Genomic DNA, 23,365 nt, shown 5'->3' with positions numbered 1-23,365 from the left:
AAGGGGGGAAATAGTTTCGACTCCGATCACCAGCTGCACGTTGTTGAGTTTTTAAAGGACGTTCACGTTTTGTATTACCATCGTCAAGCGCAGCTGTTATTTCTAGTGGCAGTCTTGGTATTATCGTTGCTACGATCGAAAGCGATACAGCGGTTAGAACACGATTGCGTTGATATTCGAAAGAAATGGCGGGCCGACGCGGTGCATAAACGCATATTAATTCTCATCTTGGATTCCACGTAGGCATCTAAGTTGTTTCGTCGTAAGAGTAGTAACGTGAGAGTAGAACGCGCGAAATACAAAAAGAAGGAATACCTGTGAGCTTCCGGCGAGTTCGGCAAGCTTCGTGCCTTTCTGCTGTTGCCGCTGCTTCCACTGTTACCCATATCGAGAGGACGCCTGCCGAACTTTATCGCCGAACGCTACGACTCCTCGTCGACAAAGGGAAAGATCGAGAGTGGATCGATCGGTCGATCGAGTCGCGAGAGGAAATGCGGTTGAGCACATTAGACGACGGTTCGTAAGGAGAGAGAGACCGACCGACCGACCGACCGACCGACCGATCGACCGACCGACCGACCGACCGACCGACCGACCGACCGAACGACCGAACGACCAACCGAACGAACGAATACAACGATGCTAGAGAAGAGCTAGTCACGGAGGCGGCACACTATCTTCCGATCACTTCACACTCGAGGCTGTTCGATCGGACGATAACAAAAAAGTATGGAACAACTTTTCCTCCCCCCCTCCTCCTCCTCTCTTTATTCTCTGAGAGCAAGAACGTACCGGAGATGTCGCGCAACGATTTTCCTATCGATCGAACCAACGATTCGGACCGATCAAGACCGTCGTCCGACGACGAGGACGAATCTCTCGCCGACTACTACCGAACATCTTTGCGGTTAAGGAATAATAGTTAATCCGTCGTAAATTTTAAGTACGAAAGGCGAAACGTTATGAAGAACACGACGACTCCGTACGGCTGTTCATGGTGCGGCCATGGTGCGTAGGCATCGTTGATGGCCCGTTTCAAACTGAGGCCCGAGAGAACACCATTCCCGTTCCCCCGTAGCACGTGGCTTCTCTCTCTCTCTTGACCGCCTCCGCCGCCGCCGCCACCACCACCACCACTCTCTCACTCTAGCTTCGCCGAGTTTCCCCACCATCACCCTTTACGATAGTTCCGCTATCCTGCATCCTCTCTCCTGCGACTGTAGCTCCCTCTCTCTTTTTCTGTCTCTCGTTCGGTCGGTCGGTCGGTCGGTCGGTCGGTCGGTCGGTCGGTCGGTCGGTCGGTCGGTCGTAGCATCGGTCAAACCTTTGCAACTCCGCTCAAGTCAGCGACTTTTCCTCTCTTCTTCTCGCGATATCTGTCCTTCCTTCTCCACCGAATACCCATTTCCTCGACTCCGATCGTCGCGAATCTCCGTGCCGATCGGCGGATTCGTTTCTTGAGCCTTCTGCCCTTCTGACCGCTTCGTACTTCATCGTTCTCCTTCGTCCTCGTTCGTTCTCCTTCGTTCTCCTTCGTCCTCCTTCGGTCAGTAGCACCATGTTCCTTTCCCTCGCCGAGCTGTTGGCCGCGCTCTTTCGATATCGCTGTGGCAATTTTAAAGCCATTTTTATGCTAACAAACCGCTCCTTCGCTTAGGCGCCTGCGCACGTGACCTTCCTTCCTTCCTTCCTTCCTTCCTTCCTTTACTCCAGGAGAAGACTATTATTACGAGCGTGGGCGCACCTCGCTCGTAACAATAATATTTCCACCTTCGTTGGCAACATTTTCTTTTCGCTATATCTCTTCAACGTTTCCCTTTTAGAGCGGCTTTTTGGTATCTCTCGTCGAAGGGGTAAGTACGGCTAGGCGATTTCTCACATTCGACATGCTTACCGATCTAGGAGAACCATTTGGCACGCTTCGAATAAACGTCGTTTCATCTATATCCGTGGTATACATGTGCGTCTACCAGGTCGCTATCGGCTTTTGCGTAAAATCCGTAAATCGTTGCCGGGTAAAATAAATTGAAATAGCTCGTTTCGAAAGTCGTTATTTCGAGACGGAATGCCTCGTGTCAAGGGAAGAGAAGGTACGTTATGAGAATGCGTATATGCGTTTTAATATCGTACGCACGGCTCGATTAACGCTCGCGTTAATGAGCACTCGTGCTCGCGCGCCTCAGTCGTTAGGTACCAAAGAAACCTTTGCGCGTATCGATCTGCCGTTGGCAAGTAAAAAGTTAAGCTGGCGACATTTCGTTGCGTTAGATTAAACCTACCTCGGAGATATCTCCTAAGATACATTTGCGGAAACGACCATACGCCGAGTATCACTTTATCCCTCCTCGAGCAGAGCTCCTCGAGGGAGCGAGTCGTCGATTCGCTTTGACGCACGAACGCGAATCGAATTTCAAAATCATCCCTAGTTTGGATCATTAAGGAATTCCTCGGCTCTGGGACGGCTTTTCTTTCTTTTTCTTTCTCTTGATCGCGTGGGTGACCCCTCCCTTCGCGTCTAGAGCGTATAATCGTAATAATAATCGACTCTGGCGAAAGGTCGATAACGTCTTTGTCTTTGTTCGATGGAAATACCTGAATGGCGATCGCCTTCGCGAAAAGCAAAGGAATCTTTTAATTCCTTCGTAATTGACGGCGATTCTTAAAAACGCCGTCTCTAAAACTCTAAGGAAAGAAGGAACCCGTTACTAAAGTCGAACGAAACGAGAGTCCTCCTATGCTTCGATTCACCTTCCATTCGTTTAAATTATCATGCCAACCGTACTTCCTCTTTCTCGAGAATTAAAGGAGATGACATATATTAAATTTACGTAGTCGAATAGAATCTCCTTTTTAATTCGTTTTTCTAGAAAAATCTTTTTTCTTGGAAAAAAAGAACATTTCTCGTCGGATGGATCGCGTCGGCACCATAAAGAGCGAGAACGTTCGTAGAAGAAAAAAAAAGAAGATGAAGGGAAAAACCGAAAAGACATTATGCCTTATCTCTGCGCTTCTCTTTATACTAATACATTACGAAATCGCATAATTATCGACCATCCGAGAGACTTTCTTCTCTCGAGAAAATGAATCGACGAGATGGGAGACCTCGTGCGTGGTTTCCAATCTTCGTTTCATCATATTCCATCGTAGAGTACCGTGGATCGATCGTCGATAAGAAAGGATATCGGAAGAGGATTATACTCTGTTAGCGATCGTCGATAAAGCGACGACGTCGATAACAACGAACTTTTCCATACCTATGTCGAGCGCCGGTAATATTGTCGGTAGATTTCTACGTTATCTCGGGCTCGATAGCGTACGACGAATTTACCTGGGCATATCTTGAAGTTGTTTCGCTCTTTGTTTGTAGCGCGAGAGGGCGAAGAGCAGGGCGAGGACCGGCCAGAGGGTTGATCCTGCCGCTAGTTCTCCAGGATTCACAGCCCCCACGTCTGCCCCGAGCGCTCGGAGCGCTCCCACGCACAGGTTCACGTTCTCGACCTGCGCAACACAACGAGCAAACCTTTATGATCGATCATGAAAGAAGATGGGAAAAGATGAAAATGCGAGCGCGTGAATCACCGAGCTTTGCCACCTGCCTATCTAATCGGAAACATTCTTATACACTTAAGGCAGTCTACTTTTTCCCTCAACAAATGACAATATTTTTACTTTAGATCACTTTAATATTCCCATCGAGTAACCATCGCTAACCTATCGGGTCTTAATCACGCTTATTTCGCATTTACGAATGGGGACGTACGTCCGTTCACATCGTGCCATAATCATCGATCGAGTCACATATATTCCCTGTAATACATATTAATCGAGTGGAATAATTACTCTCGAACATCGAGGCGAAACGGAGCCGACGAGGCGTTTACCAAATGCTACCATATTCAAATTGTTCTCCTTTTCGTCTATGGACAACTGTACCCGATCCATTGCCACATGGACGAATCGAGAAGCCGTTATCTACGCTATCGAATCGTTTGCTAAACGATTGAAAGGAACAAATGTCAGGTCTTTTTCTTTCATCCAAACGATGCCAGTACGGTCCCTTGCAAATACGATATATATTTGCACGCTAAAGATCGTATCGTTATCGACGTGTCAACAATGGCTACGGACGGTGGGTACACATAATATAGGGACGGGCAACAGGTACGTACATATGTACGTGCGTGCATCATACATACATATGTGTATATAAAACATAGGCTCGAACCTATGCATTTGCTCGGTCGCTCACCCACAACGTCGGCTAATTACGACGACTCTCGAGCCAAGAGAAGAGCCAGTACAACGGAGTAAGAAATATAACACGAGATTTGTTTCAAACGATCGCTATCCGAACATCTCGGTGTACATTCATAGCTGGTACAGGAGCGTTACACTCGAAACTCGTACTCGGTGGTGGTCTCTTAACACAAAGGGACACTCTCTCGTGTAGAAAAGCTTCCACGAAACGTGACCACTGTGGTCATGGGCAGTATCGTGGTACTACCACCTTGTACTACGTTGCACGCGCGCGCTTAGTAGTACGCGGAGAAAGAGCTAGATAGATAGAGGTAGATGGGGGAGAGAGCGAGAGAGAGAGAGAGAGAAAGAGTGCTCTTTTGTCTTCGACGTCGGTGTCGGCTTTTACCCAGAAAACGAAGCGTGCTCGCACGGGCCACGATGATGACGACGCGACACAACGAATAAGAGCTGGAGGAGGAGGAGGAGGAGGAGGAGGAGGAGGAGAAACGTCGACGTACCGATACCACCGACCCTCTTTCTCTTCTCTCTACGTTGTTGGTAAGGAAAGTGTAGACGCACGCGAAGAGTAAAGGGAGGGAGCGAGATGACTCACCCGATGATATCCTCCCGGGTGCTCTGCGCTCGCGCGCAACAGCTAGGTGAGCCAGGACTGTGCCCGTTGGCTCGTATAACGCGCAGCAACTATATACGCGTCTCTCTTGGCCGCGCGCGCGTCGCTCTGTAAACATATACATACGTACTTGCTGGCCGCGTTAAGTGTTACAGAACATTTTCACACACGTACGTATCTGACGTGTTAGAGTAAATAAGACTATCAATTTATATATTATGCAATATTTTCATATGTTATTCAGACCGATCGTTGAAAAACAAATGGGGGAGAGGGGGGGGGTGGAAAAAAAGAAAAAAATAAAGTACCCTTCGATATTCTCCCGTTTATATCGTCTTTCGAGTTTTGTTTCTTCTTTACATCTCCGTAAGGAGTACTTCTCGTATCGTCTTACGGCTCTCTCACATCCACGCGAGATGACAGCCGTAAATGGCGATGGCGCGATCTCTTTTTAATGCGTTCCTTCTGTCTTTCAAATACATTGGCTCGCTACGACGACGTCGAACAACGACGTCTTGGCCCTTTTTATTTAACCTCTGCCTTTTCCTCGAGCTTCCTCTCTATCGAGATCTCACGCGGAATCGAGGTAGAGCAGCAACTCGTAAAGGAAAGAACACGAAGTGAATTCTGATAACGAGGAGATCGTGAGACGACTCGAAAGTTTCTCATCGAAAGTCTCTCTACCATAGATCGATGATATATCTTTTATCTCTCCCATAAATCAAAAGCCAAGGAATCGTCAAAGAGGGCGAGGTAGGAACATCTTTGATTCTTATTATTACGGGTCAATTAAAAATATCGCTCGAAAAATAGCGGACGAATGATCGAGGATATATAAGCGAGAAAGTCTGTGTGCGAGAGAGAACGCGCGGGAGTCCGCGCAACCAAGTCGGGAAAAGAAGGAGAGCGCGTACGAAGAGAGAGCTCCAAAGATGGCCAGAGATGTCCCCTTATGGTAACGTCTTGGCTTCTCCCAGCGGACCGGCTCGGTGGAAGGAGAGGAGAGAGAGAGAGAGAGAGAGAGAGAGAGAGAGAGAGAGAGAGAGAGGGAGGGAGAGAGAGAGAAATGGGAAAAGAAGAATTGCGCATAAATCGGCATGCTGCATTTTTCCTCTCCCTTTCATACGCCGACGCGTAGCCGCGATGCCGCTGCTACGCCTACGAGACGATGACTATCGAGAGAAGCGTGCCTAAGAATAAAATGGAGATGTAACTCTCGCTAAAAGAAGGTTTACGCCTCATCGAGAGCGTCCCAAGATCACTACTAGCGGGTGGAAACGTTTAAACGAGCGAGTTCGGTTCTTCGAGCCGGAAGACCGGCTCCGTTCTACATACACTATGTAGCCGTTCTACATATACATATGCAATATGTAACGTCGAGAATGGCATAGAGAAACGGAGCCAGTGGGGAAAGGCAATAATTGCCCTGCGGATGCTTGCCTGCACGGATAAATGTCTTCGCGAGGGTCCTAATTGAGCATCCCACTCAAAGACACACTCCTACTACTACCGGCTAGCAACGACTAGCATTCGACTCAAACTATTCTATTTGGTTTTATAGAAAAGAAGACATTTTCGGGAATTTCTTCGACCGAACTAATAACGGAATTAAAAGTGGATCACCCTTTAAATTTCTATTACTCGTTGAAAATAATCTTTAAACTTTTCGAACGGCGTTACATTCCTCGCAATTTCTTGCTCGATCTCGCAATATCTCTTTATTCGTTCGATAAAGCTAAGAAACTTTTACGTTCTCGCGAGCCGGCATACGCCGTTGCTTTCCACCAATGGGGCTATATTTATATTTAGAGGAACTTTCTTTCTAAGCGATTTACGGATGTAGGGCTATATACTATTTTTAAAAGGAATACTTGCACACCAACACTATCGTTGCAAACTTTTCTAAACGTCATTTTCAATCCCATTGAAATTAATTCAGGTAAGACACGATTCGTCGTCTCTTTCAAGATTTCCTGACCGACATTTTCTGACACCTTATCGCAGGAGCAACGAGGAAAAACGAGGTGGAGGGTGGGTAGGGAGGTAGGAGAGAGAATCCCCAAGACCGGGGCGCCGCGCCGGTATAAGGAGGGTAAGGATGGATTATATTTAGACGACTCGTGCCTTCCGGACTTTCCTCGATGTTACAGTCATCCGATTCATGAGCGGCCACGCGTACAGACAGACACTGCCTGACTTTTCTTCTCTTGGGCCATGTGCGACGACGCTACTAAACTTTACGTAATTATTGCGAAAGATTAAGACGGAGAGAAAGAGAGCCGAGTTTTTTTTTTTTTTTTTCTTTTTCTTTTACTCGAATATATATATTTCTCCTATCTTTTCTCATTCGATATTCTACATTATATTCTTTTATTTATATTTCGAGGACGTGTCTCGAGACTATTCTACGACAAATTTAATAAAAATGATGAATTAAAAGTCTTTGAAAAATGTCTAAAAGACGTTTCAAAAGACGTTTCGCGAATTAGGTCGAACGAACAAAGTTTTAAGTAGGTGCTTCTAGTTTTTTGGACGCTCACGATTATTCTGACTCGGAAAATGGACGAAGAAAGGAATGACATTTCGAAAGCTCATTGTTAAAACTTTCCTTTGATTTTCGACGGAGGCGGAAAAGGAACGGAAAAAGAAGACGATCGGGAAGGACGTTTCGATCGTCATCGATCACGTCCGATCGTATCTCGACGACGGCCGCGTCGTCCTTGGCCCCTATGCGCTTGTACTCGGTCCACTCGATTTCTTTTATAGAATCAACTAGATGACCGTTTCGTTGGAGCAGTTTCTTCGGCCTTGATCGCGGCGAGATCGTACTTACGTTCTTACTTACGTAGTACGTTACGTACGTTACGTCAACGAGACGTTGCGAGAGGAAAGAAAAAGTCGTAGCTAATGCTTGTTAGGCAAAGCTTGGTTTTTTCTTTTTTCTTCTTTTTCTCTTTTTTTCTTTTTTTTCCTTCTTTTTCTTTTCTTTCTTTCTTTCTTTCGTACGGCCAGCGTCTGGTGAGCACGAGCGAGGATTGCCTTAGCTCGGGTAATTCTCCTTTTTTGCTTCTGTATCTCTTTTTCATCCGCGGCAGCGCTAGGAATGTGCCTCGAAATCCTTCGTACATATACCTCTATACCGAGGTCCGTCGTGCGCCATTTGAAAATTCCACGGTTCTGGGTAACGCTAAATGAATAATATTTCTATGATCGACGCAATTTCTCCATTCACCTGGACCTTATTCGGGGAGGAGTAAAGTAAAAGGAAAGAATAAATGTTCAATGGGGCTTAAACGATAATACAAGCCAGAATAATTATAGTAAGAGAAGTCGAGCTAGTGGGATATAATGTCTGTGAAAAGATTACGGACGCGTTGCATCGATCGTGAGAGATTGAAAAGTAGCGAGAAGCGAGGACTCATTGGACGCGTTATCGTGTCACTCGTAATAGACGAGGATATCTCTCGTTTAACTCTTTCGACGGCGCAGCGTGTCACGATGAAACCTTCGCGACTAGGTCGAATCCATCTCCGAGGTCGCAATTTCCGAGTTGCTCCGAGTTCTATTATCTCGCGCTCGCTTACGCGCGAGATCCCATAATTTCATAGGTGTAGCTACTATCTCCGGTAATGGGAATAGGAAATGGAGGCAAGTTAGAAACTCGGCTGACCTTACACGCTCGAGAAAAATGTAAAAGGACGAGCGAAATGGATGTCAAGGATTTTGTCGACGAGTCGCGGAATAAGGTACAACGTACCGTGGCAAAGGAGCTAACCCAACGCCCTTTCACCTATCCCACCTCTTTCCTTTTTCCCTCGCTCGTAGTCGGTCTGACTTTTGCATACCGGATATGTGCGAATGCTATCACCGCCTTTCCATATATACTATCTTGGACGAGTTAAAGGCCCATAAAATAGAAATCATTTTCGAATCCAATATCATCTATATTGGAACGTAAGAGAGAAAAGGGAAGAGATATAAGAGGATATAACGTTAATATCCCAGACGGGTCCGACGGCTCGGAGTCGTCGTCGGGGGCCAGTTCGCACGCTCGACGATCGAACGTGAGCGAGTAGATGCCGATAGAAGGCGAATAGATGCCGATGCGTACTGGATCGAGGCACGGCGAGGCAACGCGAAAGAGTCGATTCCAAGGCACACGTGAGAGCTTTTTCAAAACGTTGCGAGAAACGAGCGGCTTCTGCCGATGCCAAGCCGCTTCGGCGAAGCCGCACTAACGTCAACTTGGAGACAGACTTCGCTCCGGCCGGAAATGTTGGAATTTGTTTCAACGCGACACGATGACGCGTCTGCCATTTTTTAATGCCACCATTCGCCTCGATGCGACTCCTTTTCTTTTTTTTCCCCTCTCTTATTTTCTCAACGAACGAGCGTGCGAGCGAGCGGGCGGACGAACGAACCGAGAAATGACAGTACTCGACGACGGCACTTATATACGTACGGCGTATAACATTTTGCGATAACTATAAAAGAGACAGATATCTACGTTTCGATAATACGTCGAGTTTATCTATTACGAGAATTTTTAAAAAGCTCTTTGCCTATCGTTCCTCGTAAAATTCCTTTTTTACGACCTGCCCGCAAATAATTATACTCGAGTAGAAACTTGTTGAAAATTCGATTCTATCGCCAAGACTTAACTAAACGTTTAACCAAGACGTCCGAGAGAGAGAGAGAGAGAGAGAGAGAGAGGATATATCGTGGGAATCGAATTTTCATTGTTTTTCCATTATTCCAAGATAAACCTTAAATTAAATCCAATTAGATGGCGAGGCGATCGCAAATTCCTTCTCGTCGGAAGAAGAATCTTCACGACGTTGCCATCGTTGTCCCCAATTAATGCTCGCTTCATTTAACGCACAAATATTCCACCGAGCGAGCATGCAGATTAATCTTTCTTATTATCCAATCTCGTTGGAAGAATCGTTGCTCGTCGACGACGACGAAGACGTTCTTTCAAGATTATGCGAGATGACGAGATCTAGTATTCGAATTAGCAACGCTAAAGATCAAGTTATTACAAAGGAAAGCTTAATTATAACAGTAAAATAACAATCAAATTGGTTTTATTATCATTGTAAATGATATATTTGATCCGTCGCGCTACAAGATCCAGCATTGTCTCGCGAAAAATCGGTAAGAAAAGAAAGATAAAATTTATTTCCCGCCAAGTGGTACTCGGCGCCATGTTACGTTGGCAAAAAGTAGCGGGCCGTTTAAGCGAGATTACTTACTCGGGGATGCCCGGTCTAAACGGCCTAGACGATATCGATTGCCACTGGTCTTGCACGCTATTCCCTTTTATCGGTCGATCGCCGAGAGATAAACGCTGGTCTAAGCATAAGGGGTATCCACTTCGATCGACGGCGACCATTGGCCCACGATTATCGTGATCCCGCGCGCGGATCGCGCACCGTCATCGCCACTCGCTACGAACTCGCTCAAAGAGAAATATTGCCTTTCGTCCTCGTTGGCCGAGCCAATTAATTGTCGCTTCATCGGGCATGAAAATATTGCTTCGAGACCGTCCTCGTACCTATTTATAATTTTCTTAAAGAAGATTATAAATTCTCTCTCTCTCCCTCCCTCTCTCTCTCTATCTGTCTATCTATCTATCTTCCTCTCTCTTCATATTGAAAAAGTAAACGCGCCCGGAACTAGTTTCTGCGTTCTCTCCTTTACAAGTACTTACGGGGATCGTTGACTCTTCAAAAGTACACGCTTCTTCGCGAGAAACGTCTAACGACTCGTTATTGCGAGAATCCCTTACATACGATCGATCCTCATTCTTCTCCTCTTTCGTTTTTATCTTATACTTTGTGCCTTTCCTTCGCCGCTGCAGGTATTTACGATATATCTTGTTGTTAATCCTTCTCACCTTGACGAGCGATCGCAAAATTTCCGAGTATTTCCAACGAAATGAATATCGTCGCACACTCTTCTCCCCGCAAACTTTTCCAGTATCGTTTTCCGGACAGGAATCACCGGTCGGGTGGCAAGAGCAGCAACGATCTCGCCGATTCGCTGCTCGGCAGTCTTGCTACTACTGGACCCACGGTAAGACACCGACCGACGAGAGAGAGAGAGAGAGAGAGAGAGAGAGAGAGAGAGAGAACGCGCGGAGCACGAGGTAGAGGTAATGTATCCGGCGATTGAACGGACGGGGTGGGGGACGAACAGGAGAGAGAGAGAGAGAGAGAGAAGAACGAAACGCGAGCATCGCTGTATTGGTGGAACTCTGGGAGAATAATTCGTTCTCATATGCGAGCCATAAAGCAACATCCGAGCAGGTATCCACGTGGCTCCTCGTGCCGATCCCGTCGCGCGATTGGTCCGTCTATAGATGCCATAAGACGTTACTTCGCGGACATGTCCATGTGAAATGTTCTGGCACGCGACGACGTAAAATCTATTTAGACTAATTATTACACAACGCGGAATTATACAACGAAATGTCGCCATATCGCTAGAATATATCCACGAAAGGGTAATCATTACGAAAAGGAAGAGAGGTCTTATAGGAAATTGCACGTTGCGCGGATTAACATGGAACGACCTCACCTCTTCGTACGTTCTTGCGCGTTCCTACGAAGCGCTTACTTCGTTATATCGAACGTTCAATTACAGTTATTAAAGGTAGACAATTATAAATCATTAGATCGAATTATAACGGGAACGTAGGACAAATTCCTGTACGTTACAAAGCGAATGGCTAGGATTAATAACAAGCGCGTTGGAAATCTCATTCGCTTGGTAGGTAAGAACGTACGGTAAGAATCTCTCTTTCATTCAGTCGATCTCGACACTGTCAACAATCCATTTACAATCCATTTATACGAACGCGAAAGAAGGAACTTTCTTTGAAATTTCTGTCGACTCGCGACGAATATTTACAAATGTCTTTTCTTCGGTGGATCTGCGATCGAAAGATTTCTAGTGATTAGTTAAATACTTCACAAGGATCCTACCTACATATGTAAATACGTATGTTCCTACAAGGGATATTTACCTTCGATGGATAGATATTTTGTTGAAGAAAAAAAAAAAAAAAAAAAAAAAAAAAAAAAAGAAAGAAAAAAAAAGAAAAAAAGAAAGACAGGAAAAAAGATTCATTAGAGATATCGAGAGGTCCTACTTACGGTGCGACGAGCTTTTATTTATAAAATTATCGCGTAGAGTCTCATTAGAACCGAAGCAGTGGTTGACTAATATATACGGAGAATGAGTCAGAGCCATGCGACGAAACGAGTGGACCACTCTGCGAAATAGAAATAGATCGCGACGAACCGAGTGGACGCGGTCGAAGATATACGGCGTTGTGCCTCGCGCTGTTCGAGTTCTACTTTGGATCTTTTCAAATTTTTAATGGCGTAGAGTCAATATTAAATCCATAAATTGAAAGAAAAAAATCGCATCATCGATCACCTTTATATTAGCGAAGAAATTGTGAAAGCTCGTAATAAAATTGCCAGTTTCTTGTACAGAGTACAGCTGTTTGTCGTTCAACGACAAGAGAAAGAGGATAGAGAGAAGGAGATGGGACCGCATGTAAGTCGCGTGCTGCGCGTTAGCCCGAAGGCAAAACACGTGATTTGACTTTCGCGCTCGCGCGTTCAACCGTAGCGATACCCGTGCGCGCGCGCGCGCGCGCGCGCGCGTTTTAATTATAGACCCAAGCCCTTCTTTTCTCTCTCGGTCCTCTTTTTCCTCATCTTCTCGCGTCCACCCTCGACACCGCGAAATCGGCGAGGCAGACCGACGCGCGTCTACCGCGCGGAGCACGCGCTCGTTTCTACGACGACGTCAACAACAACGAGGGTAGCATCAAAAGTGCCAAAGATTACTTCCAACGCTTGCCTTTTTTTTTTCTCTTCCCTATGAGAGCTTTACGATTCCGATTGTAAGCTCGAAAACGTTGCTGGCTTAACAACGAGGCGAACAGTTCATCAGGTATATTTAGCGCTTTCCTTTTTTCAAGTACTATAATATTCGTTAATTGGTCGGACTTGCAAAGGAAAAGAAAAAAAAAAATATTCTTACCTACGTGCCCGACGTTTCTACGAAGGGAGGATCGAAAGACTAGTAGTAGCGGAATTCCTAACGAGCTTAAATATATCTTTCGTAATACAATTCCTTGTCCCTTTATAACGCGAAAGAGGCCAGAACAGATGTTAACTATGGATTATGCTAATGTGGACGGTAGGTTAACGCTTGACAATTGGAAATGTAATAGGCCTATGATTCTCATCCGGAAGCGACGTTGCTCTTTCTCAGCGATGCACCAGCGCGCATCTCCATCGAGTGTCTCTCTCCTGCTCCATCCTTCTTTACATCCTTATGGTATGCCACTCCTCTAGGGTACTTCTTTACATCCTAATTTTACCCCCTGGCTTTTCTTCCCTCGTTCGATGCTCGACCAATGCTCTTTTCGGGAGACCGCAAAATTGGAATGAAAATAAACCGATCGTGAGAGAGACTAGGAGTAGTAATACGAGCCACGAGTTAAACGCGAGACCAGTTTTACGAGGACATTATTTACGATTTGATTTTACTAGATTTTATGACGCGATGATGCGCCTCAACCTTGCGGCTGGAAATGTTATTTCTCTCGCGAAACTTTAATGATAATAACATACGAAAAATAGTCACGGCACACAAGGCATTAATTATTAACAAATGATAATTTATATAAAATTCTAAAATATCTTTACGCAAATGTTATCGCTCACAATGCGCTCTAAATGATCCATAAACGACTAAGTATACATGTAGATGGCCGGCTTTAGCTGCGCGGACGAACCGCGACGCTTTTCTTGACTTTCTTTACGTGCCCTAAACGTGCTTTCTATTTTTAAAGGACAACTCCGTAAGCCACCGTAGAAGTCGACACTTTAATGGACTCGCCGAGGAAGCGAGTAAGGACGTTGTATTTAGCGCGTCAGGAAGTCGATGGGAAACGTAACGTATTATAATATTATCAAGGATATCGGGACTCACCATTTGTTGAACGCTCTTGGGCTTCCGGTTAACGTCGATCACCTTTTGATTCGCTGAAAAATAATAAAGAAACGAATGGCCAAATCAATTTATTTCGTTTCCTCGGAAGGCCTCGGAGGCCTTAGGCGAATTTTTTTAATCGTTCTCTTTGATAAAGCTAAGGTTCGTGCGCAGGAGCAAAGACAGATGTCTGTGTATACACACATATATATATATATACACACACATATATATATATATATGTACGGACGTATTATGTAGAATAATGCGTATAGCTATTCGTTGTAGGTAACTGTCCAACTCCATAAGCGAATAAACGAGCACAAGTAGATGTAGGTACTGTTACTCGTTTGTCCGTGCGCGTCAAATCGGTTTACGTGTCGTTCAACGAGATCGTCAACGGCAATGAAGCAAGCCGGAGTAAAGAGATATATCACTTACTGACAGCTTCCACCAAATCGGCAAGGAGCACTCCGTCGCAGAGATCGGCTTGGAGATCGGAGACTCGTCTCTTCGAGCCACCTCGCTCGAGATAATAATTCGCCCAGTCGGTGTAGATCTGTATAAATATATATAACAAAGAGAAATGAAATTTTATGGGACGAATCGCCACATACTTGTATATACATCTAGTACACGTAGAGTCGTTCGTAGTCCGCGCGTAGACGAAGGAGGTTCGTGGAAGGAACGTAATCGGCGATCTCTCATTGGTACGTCGATCGCACGATCGCACGTCCCATCACGTACTCGCACTTACGATCATTAACCGTACGTACGTACGTAACCACCGAAGGCGAAGGCACGTTCGTCGGACGACGTGAGCCATGCAACGTCGGAGTAAACGTCCAATTTCTGATCGAAACGGTCGTCCGACGTTTTGCTCTAGTTAGTCGAATGAATGTGATAAACTTTTGTCGGAAAGTACGAACTTTTTTTAGTCCGTTCGGCTGGGGTCGATGGTACGCTCGAAAGAAAGAATAAAGGAGAAGGGATGTATACCTGTACAATGTTGCGAGTAGAATCGGCTTTAATATCGTCGGTAGAACTGCGCACGGATCTCGGTGCCCTGATACAAGCCATGATTCCGATCGCACCTTACTAATTATAGTCCTTCTAGACTCATAGAGACACACCGATGAAAGCTAAGCGCTCACTCGGAGCAACCTAGATACAATTGCACTTTGATCAAGAACTCTGCACAACGCTATGATCGGAAACCTACGATCTTTTCACTCGTTCTATTCGCTCATCCCCTATTAAACGTTTTATCATCTCTTCCAACCTCCTTTCTTCTTCTTTTCCCGTCTATATATCTCTTTCACACTTGAGACAACGGCAGAGAGCGAGAGAGCGAGAGAGCGAGAGAGCGAGAGCGAGAGAGAGAGAGAGAGAAGGAAAGAAAAATAAAAAAAAAATCCGTGCCAACTTGGCTGCGGAATGAATGAAGGAAGGACGTTTTTACTTCATGCAACATTCACGGCTCTTCTCGCGTTTCTTCTTACGTTCTCCCAAGGAAAGGGGAAATTGGAGGAGGAGGAAGGAAAATAAGAAGAAAAGAAAGAACAAAGAGGAACGTTCCTTCTTATTAATCTCCCGGGAAACGAGGGAATATACTCGACGATCATAATCGTCGATCGTAACTCGTCATTCCCTGATCGGGATCTATCCGAGAGGCGGAAAAACGTAACGCGTCGTTCCTCCTCCTCCTCCTCCTTCTTCTCATCCTCGGCGGGTGACGTAAACGACACCTCCTCTCTTCCCACGTTCCTCTTTTATTCGTCGAATCGTTCGGATCAAAGTTTGCCTTCGCGTTCGGGTCCTTCTTAGTGCGATTACCGAGAGACGAACGAGATGGCTCGAGGCGCATCGTGAGCGCGCGACCACGATGGACTACTTCTCCTCTCCTTTCTTTTATCTTTTCTCTCGCGTCTCTACCGAAACAACGAGACGCAACGCGTCTATACGGCGCGACGCACCGGACGTAACTGAATACACGCCTCGGCTACTTATCCCCGCGTAGGTGCGTACCCTATCCCCTCTCCTTCGCCCACTCCCTCTTCTCTCTTTCTCTCTTACTTCCACTCTCTTATTCGCTTTCTCTCTTTCTCCCTCTCCTTCTCTCTCTCTCTCTCTCTCCCTCTCTTCCTCCCCCCCCTCTCTCTCTCTCTCCATCTTAATATCTCAAGATAATATTCTATGATATTTCTTTATTTTCTAACGCAACTTTAACTTTTGGCTCGTTTCGTATCAGCACGGTCGTCTCTTCTATGTCCTCTTACCTTTTCACGCCAACGTGTCTTTTGAAAGAAGACGAGGATCGTTTACCTTCCAGCTGATATATCCGGTGTGGAATATTTTTCAAGCGCATAACGTTTGAGAGAATGAGTGAGATGGAAGCTTGCAAACAATGCGAGAGGATACGAGCGATAAGTCTATGTGACGTTTCGAATAAATCGCGAATCCTTTAACGGACTCTCGACTAACGTGTGTAAGCGCGCTCGTTATAACAGCTGACAAAGCGATGCGCCCGACTATGAGAACGAGCCAAGTGTAAACCGAACGATGCATCGACAACTCAAATTAATTCCTCGAAACTCTGTTAACTTGTTGCCTGACGAGCGGCTCGAGTAAATACACGTATGTACGTGTCAATTTGTACGGTACATACGTATACGTACATGTCCGTTTAAACTTTAATATTAATCGTAATACGAAAATCGAACGTAATTATGTAAATAAGATGTAACCTTTATACGACCCTAGAGAAAGTTTTACCTTTTGAAAGATAAAGTCTAACAATAATAATGTCATATTTTCTTAGAGTTTTGTGGAAATTCGTAGAATTTTATCTTGCCTTGGTGTACGCGTCAACGAAGAAATATTATTCATCCGTTCAAGGACAATACTCATTCAAAGAAGAGAGATTCAAGCAAGGAGAATTCGGATCGGTTTTTAACGGCACGAAGAGAGGCCAAATAAGTAGGCGATATGAAATTTTTCTTTTCTCGAATACGACAATATTCGCGACTCTAGGCCAAAGCGACGTAGGCCATAGTCGGTGTTGAACATTTTTTCTAATTGACTGGGCCGCGAGTTCGGTCAAGAGGAATTCTCTCGGGTCGTACGAACAAATTATACCATTGCAACTAAAGTAGCGCAGAACGAACTTTCTTTAAGAAGGAGAATTTTAATTAGGAGATAATAGATTCTCAAAGAGAACAGATGCATTACGGATCGGGTACTCCTGAAGAAAGGTGAGTTACGACGAGGACAATGAAATACTTGCGTCACGAAAGAAAGATTTTAATTTCCCTACTTGGGGAAAGAAAAGGAATTATTCTGCTCGCGTCGTGTCATTGGGTTCGATCGAAATTGCTCGTAGATATATTAGTTCGAACACGAATCAACGAGCAAAGGATCGGATCGATTAAATTCCATTTAGGGCTCGTTGTTTGTCCAAACGATCATACGCCGATGATAACTACGATAAAGTTAATTGCGGATAAATTATTTTCGTCAGGTGCCGTGAGTTTTATTCGCATGGTTGGCCGAAGAAAATAATTTTATCGATATCCCGAGGGAGTCGCGAAGCTCGTTTCGTCGTTACAAACGTTGACGATCCTTTTCGATATACATATTACCCGTATATACGCATACAAACATATATATATATACATAAATACGATTCCGATAGATAGTCCGAGCGAATAGGATTCGTTTGGTCGACTCGCCCGTAGCAGTGCGATGGATTTCTGCTTTGACCTGTCGTGGCGAGATTCGTGCCGAAATTTAAGGGGGCTTTTCCTTCGTAACGACAATTTTGCGGGGCCGACGCGTTTGCCCATCAAAAAGGGCTTGGAAAAGGGATGAGCGGCCTTTTGTCGGTCTAATGCGAAAGGGGCTACTCGATGAACGCACCGAGAACAGGGAGATGAAATTTGGTTTGTCTTGCTCGTACCATCGTGACGTCCTACCGCGGTGAGGCGCGACGGTTAGAACCAGGAGGAGAAAAGTCACGTATACGGAAAGAGGGATGATGGGAAAGGGATCTGAAGCCAAAGAGGAGCAAAGGAAAGATAAGGAGGAAAGGGTCCAAAGAGGAAAAAAAAAGTTCCCCAAACAAACCTCTTCGAAGAAAAGTAAATTTTGAAAAGCGCTGAGATAAAAATCATATGTCCTCGTTGAAACTGTAAATAAATCTTCGAGCGTAACTGAAATGACGACGAAGAACAAAATTCATCCTATTTCCTATACTCAATCATTACGTGACGATATTAAACGTTCACAAGCTTAGGAAACATTCTCTATGATCGGTGAATTTATAACGGACAGATATTTTTTTTAATTCAATGTATTAGTTTAGGCATCACCAAAGGCCAAATTTAAATGCTAAATAATTATCGCCAAGATTTATGAATCGAAGTGGAGGACTGCAGAGCGGCTCGATCGCCGATTTTAGGGTGAAAGTTGAGAGAGAGAGAGAGAGAGAGCGGTCATAAGCGAGTTACAGGTCCCCTAGTAAGTAAGAAAGGAGGAGGAAGCGTGGTCCTCCCTTAGAAACGGTACGGAACGGAAAAGGGAATGGAAGCGTACGTGTCCTGCAAGAGAGCGCGGTAGACGCAAGTCTCGCGCATTCGCATCCTCTCGAGAAGTTCGAGGAAGCAGAACCGTCGTCATGGATACGATCGGCTAGTGCCACGCAAAATTACTTTTCAACTTGGCTGCGAGAGGAACAGAGAATTTTACCAGTAGAGAATAGTCAGACGCGCTAGGAAGATCTTAAAGATATCTATTGCCTCACGAATTTTTGTCGATAGACTCCTAACGAATTCGAGGACGTTGCTTTTATCCTTATTCTTTTAACGGCACACGGAGTGACGCCACGTGGACGCTATGTTTTATGAATGACCTACGCGTTACGCCTACACGCGTCGCGTTACGATGCACGCGAGCTAAATATACCTACCTACGAGTAATACCTACGAGTTGTCCCGAATGGCGATGAGACGAACGCTAGCGAGCCCAACCCTGCCATTGTATGACAGTATTATCGTACCTGTTTGTACGCGCGATCGTTGTTCCGTTTAGTCTAGGCTTTTCTATGCGGCGACCGATAGGCCCACGCCAATCCGATCAAGCCTGATCGCGCATCGATCGTCCTTTTAAAACCAGTTGTCTCTTACTTTAGACCATATCGAAAAACGTCGCCTCCAATTTCGAATAAAACTTGGTAGACGGCTAGTCCGCCCAAAAAACCCCTAATAACGAGCCTCGCGACGTTTCTTTGGGGTTCGTTGTATCGAGTGCTCCCTCGGCTAAAATGGAAAAAGGATTTTTTTCGGCCGTTTCTCTCTCTCTCTCTCTCTCCCCTCCCACCCCCGCTTTCAACGAGAAACCAACGAAAAGACGTTCGCGAGAGGGGTGCTTTTAGAAAGAAGCAATCGCGTTCCATTGTTTCAACGTGTCTCAAGTTTAGGCGCTTGCCTTTTCATCGCTCTTCACGAGGAACGACGAAAATGAAATGTTTTCAAAGAAAAATTGATATTGATGTTGCGCAAACTAACGCAAGTTAGCGATTGCGAAATAAAGAAAAGAGATACAGGAAATGGAAAGAGAGCAACGGAACGGGGGACGAGCTGATTTCGTTGGGGCTACGAATTGGCAATTGCAAGCTAAATGATTTAGGTCGCTCGTACGTACTCGGTCGCTTTTACTCGGAGACCTTCCCCGAATTTCCTGGGGATGAGCCTACCCCAAGGCAAAGTAAATATCTTTGGCCCATCGTACTATCTTACCAAGAAAATAGATCTTTAATCAAATCGTCGGACTCGCACCACGATGACTCATGCCACGCTCCTTTGGAATGCACGGACGTAGCTCTTCGAAAACCTATATTTCCCAGAGAAATATAAAAGGTGCTAATCGATATCTACTCTTCCGCACGGCTATACGGGACTAAAGATTCTCCACGAACTTTTTTCATCTTTCATATGTATAATCAACCTCAAATGATACTGATCAAAACTGAAGTAGAAAAGAATCAAATAATCGCTCTACCGGAGAACTCTGATCGAGAAGATTAATCGCGAGAGCTTCGAAAGTCAGGGAATGATTCGTCTGCAATATGTATAAGCGACGGAAAAGCAAGATCACGAACCACTTTGCGTGGCTCCTTTGCGAGAGATGCTGGTAGTCGGTTGGATCCCTTAAAGTAAACATCAAGTAAGAGACGGCGGAGGAGTAGCTACGCTTTCTTGGGATTGATCAAAGTACCTTCGCACCCTCGGGCAGCATATTTGATAGTCTTTACGGATGTTCTAACCTGCCGGCACGAGGATACTCGAAAGTTCTTTTCTCAAAGTAAACGTATCGACGTATCTACGAGAGCGCCTCGTACGGAAGAAAAAAGAAACCAAAGAGACGGTGAATTGAAAATTTAACAGAGAATCGGCATCATAATAATACGATGGCGAGTATCAAATCGAGGTAAATAAAGTTCTGCGTAAATCGCTCGCGGGAGAAACGAAATGCAGTAAAATTCGATAACGTCCTACCGCACGCTCGCCGCACGATTTTCAAAATTAGTAGGATAGGGGAATCCCAACGAGAGGGGGACGAAAGGGGACCAATGTGAAAATCGCTTCTCTCGTAGGATTTTGCCTCGGGGGCTGAAATGAGAGAAGCAGGGAGAGAGAGAGAGAGAGAGAGAGTATCGAGCGAGCTGCGTTGAAGCTTAAAACGAAAAACCTAAATGTGAAGAGTAACGGTGAAAGTAAAGAGCGAGAAGGAAAGCTACGGAGAGTATAACAAAGAGAGAATAACGGGGGGAGGGGGGAGGGAGAGAGGGAGAGAGAGAGAGAGAGAGAGAGGTTCGCGAGCGTGGCGCTAAAACATATCGAAGCTAGCGTTTGGAAACGAGAGGCTTTGTCGAAATTGCTTCCGTTTTTCAATTAATTCGAAACGCGGTTTGCAACGGCAAACGTGATCGAAAGCCAGCTAGAACGTGCGAGCGTGCCATTGCAACGTCGAGTCTCGATCGAGCGACAAGTGAGAATACCTACCTACACTATTCGTAACGTGTGCCACCGACAGAAGTTCATTTTCATTTAACGAATAAATCCGATCGATTCCCCTTTACGCTTAGTTATCGATTCTTCGATCGCAAAAGATCGTAAAAATATTCGGAGAATTGCTTTCTACGTATGTTAATGATACGTACTAATAGCTCCATGTTTTTACGATCATTATGATCATTTTATTCGCATTTATTAACTCATATAAATAAAATGCATAGGATCGTTTGACCCGGTGAAAATTATTATCGTCGAACTAGATACTTGTATTAATTCGATAGATTGAGGAGAGTAAGCGCCAAGGGAAGGGTAGAAATCAACTCGGTAATAATAAATTTGCGCCGAGCACTTCCTTTCGAGCGAAATCTTTGGAAAAATTTGCGCCTTTCGTAATACCTGCTGAGTCGTTTTTCCTCGATGTTGCCATTGATAAAAATGATCAGCGTTCAGAGCCCAGCCTGGCGCAAAACTGAAGCCTTCCAAGGGGAATTGGGAGAGCTTTTTGCCTGGGCCAATCGGACCAATTTGTTGGCGATGATGCAATCGTTGTCGAATCAACGGATCCGAATCCGGTAATTCCGTGTATAAGCCTCGCCTGCTACCAAGAAACTCGTCTTTACCTTCCAAACGAGGAAAGGTTTGACGAGGTTGCATCAACATTTGCTTCTCCATAGTGTAGAGAGATTCGAATTCGAGGAACGACAAACAAGGCTCCTTCTTTTCCGTGTTTCTCGGATAAAAGTCAAACGTCAAACCCATCTCGTCTCGATCAAAGTCCTCGGCGAGAGGCGATTCTCGTCTTCTCGGCGAACGATTCGTAGAACCAATCTGCGTAGACTGTCGATCGTCCGTCTGTGGGCACCTCTTAGGTGACTTTTTGATCGTCGTACAATCTAGATTCTGATTCGCGATCTTTCTAGGGGAACCGAAGGCGTTTCGAGATCTTAGAGTACTTGGAAAAGAGGACTCTACCACGTTAGTCTCCAAAGATCCATTCGACGTACATCCCTCTACCGATTGAACGATGGATTTCGATGCGGTCAACTTCTTGGTACACGACTTGCTCTTGGCTCTTGCACCGTTGATATTATTGTTGTTGTTGTTGTTGTTGTTGTTGTTGTTGCCGCCTCTGATACTGCCGTTACTACTGCTGCTGCTGCTATTGCTTCTCGTGTAAAGGCAAGGTAGCTTGATCTCGGACGCGCCGGACATTCTAGCCACATTTTTTGTTCTCCTCAATTCTAGCTATCGGTCGAAGAGCACTGCCGATCCTTAGGACAGGATTATTATTTTCTAAATAAAAGCCGTTCGAGAGGCTTTCGAGGGAGGAAGGGAGGGAGCAAGAGAGGGATAGAGAGAGAGAGAGAGAGAGAGAGAGAGAGAGAGAGAGAGAGAGAGAGAGCGAGAAAGAAGGTAAAAGGGAACGATACGCGAATCGTACGGGCGATTATGGCTATTAATCGAAACTTGTGTCGATCGATCGAACGGAAGGGGCAAAAGGGCAAACGCGCGGACGACTCCGCAAAGATTCTCGGGAGAACTGAGGAGGATGCTTCGAAGCGTCGAACGCGCCGCACGATGAAGAGACTGCGTTGTGCGCCCGCGCACTATCGCGCCGCGCGTACCACGTACGTACTTACGTATCTACGCGCAGCCAGGTATGTCCGAGTCTCTCTGAGCGTGAAATGAAAAGGGACGAGAACCGGTCAATTATTTTACCCGGTTCTCTCGCTCTTCTCCCTTCCTATCCCTCCACCTCCTCGAGTACTCGAATTACGAGCTAGCGTAATCATTTTCGAACCCGTCTACTCGTTTTTACGAATCGCCTACTTTACGTCTATTTTACGAATGAATCGTTTGGACAGATGCCAAGGAGCATGGTAGTGGCATACTTGGAGCGAGGTGTATAGGACATGAAGCGGCAAATAACCTAATAACCGGCAAAAATGCTCGGGTTTATAGTCGACGCTCGGATCGATATAACCTCCAAGATGTCCACGATGTTCTTACAATTGTTCTCCACCATACCGATATGATTCGACCTGCAATCGATATTCATTCTGATGTGAAAATGAGCGAGAAAATTTATTGTATTTTCCCAAAGGAATGAAATTTTTCTTTTTTTCTTTTTTTTCTTTCCTTATTATTCTTTTTATTTCAAGCGGCAGGTCACGCAAACGTTTTACTGTGTCGGAGCGAGAGAAAATCATCAAGCCCTCATGTATGTACATTAGGGGTGAATATTATAAAAGCACTCCGGGAGAATCGACGACCGGCTCGATCCCTATTGAAACGACAAGCGGTAGCTTGCTGAAAGGTACCGTTGAAAGAATGTTGTTCGGTGGAAAATGCTTTAGTACGAAAATCTCGCAAATTCGTTGAATTATCTTCGCTCGAGAAAGAG

At 45.3% G+C, this 23,365-nt stretch overlaps 1 protein-coding gene across 9 annotated transcripts in view; it reads right to left on the bottom strand.

Moving 5' to 3' along the window:
* The window catches only part of LOC124429417 (protein sickie), an 83,936-nt gene that overhangs the window by 41,323 nt on the left and 19,248 nt on the right, over positions 1-23,365 (bottom strand). The window contains exons 1-4 of one of the 9 annotated variants that reach the window (XM_046974679.1): positions 21,358-22,380; positions 14,330-14,447; positions 13,889-13,941; positions 3,329-3,498 (exon numbers count right to left, since the gene is read on the bottom strand). In XM_046974679.1, the coding sequence (XP_046830635.1) occupies positions 3,329-3,498; positions 13,889-13,941; positions 14,330-14,447; positions 21,358-22,173 (1,157 nt within the window). In that variant the 5' untranslated portion in view covers positions 22,174-22,380. The other 8 variants (XM_046974683.1, XM_046974691.1, XM_046974721.1 and 5 more) reach the window with 8 other exon arrangements.

This window comes from Vespa crabro, chromosome 1 (genome assembly GCF_910589235.1).
Source record: "Vespa crabro chromosome 1, iyVesCrab1.2, whole genome shotgun sequence".
Taxonomy (NCBI): Eukaryota; Metazoa; Arthropoda; class Insecta; order Hymenoptera; family Vespidae; genus Vespa; species Vespa crabro.
The sequence above is the reverse complement of the archived record's forward strand: the minus strand, read 5'-3'. Positions and strand labels throughout refer to the sequence as shown.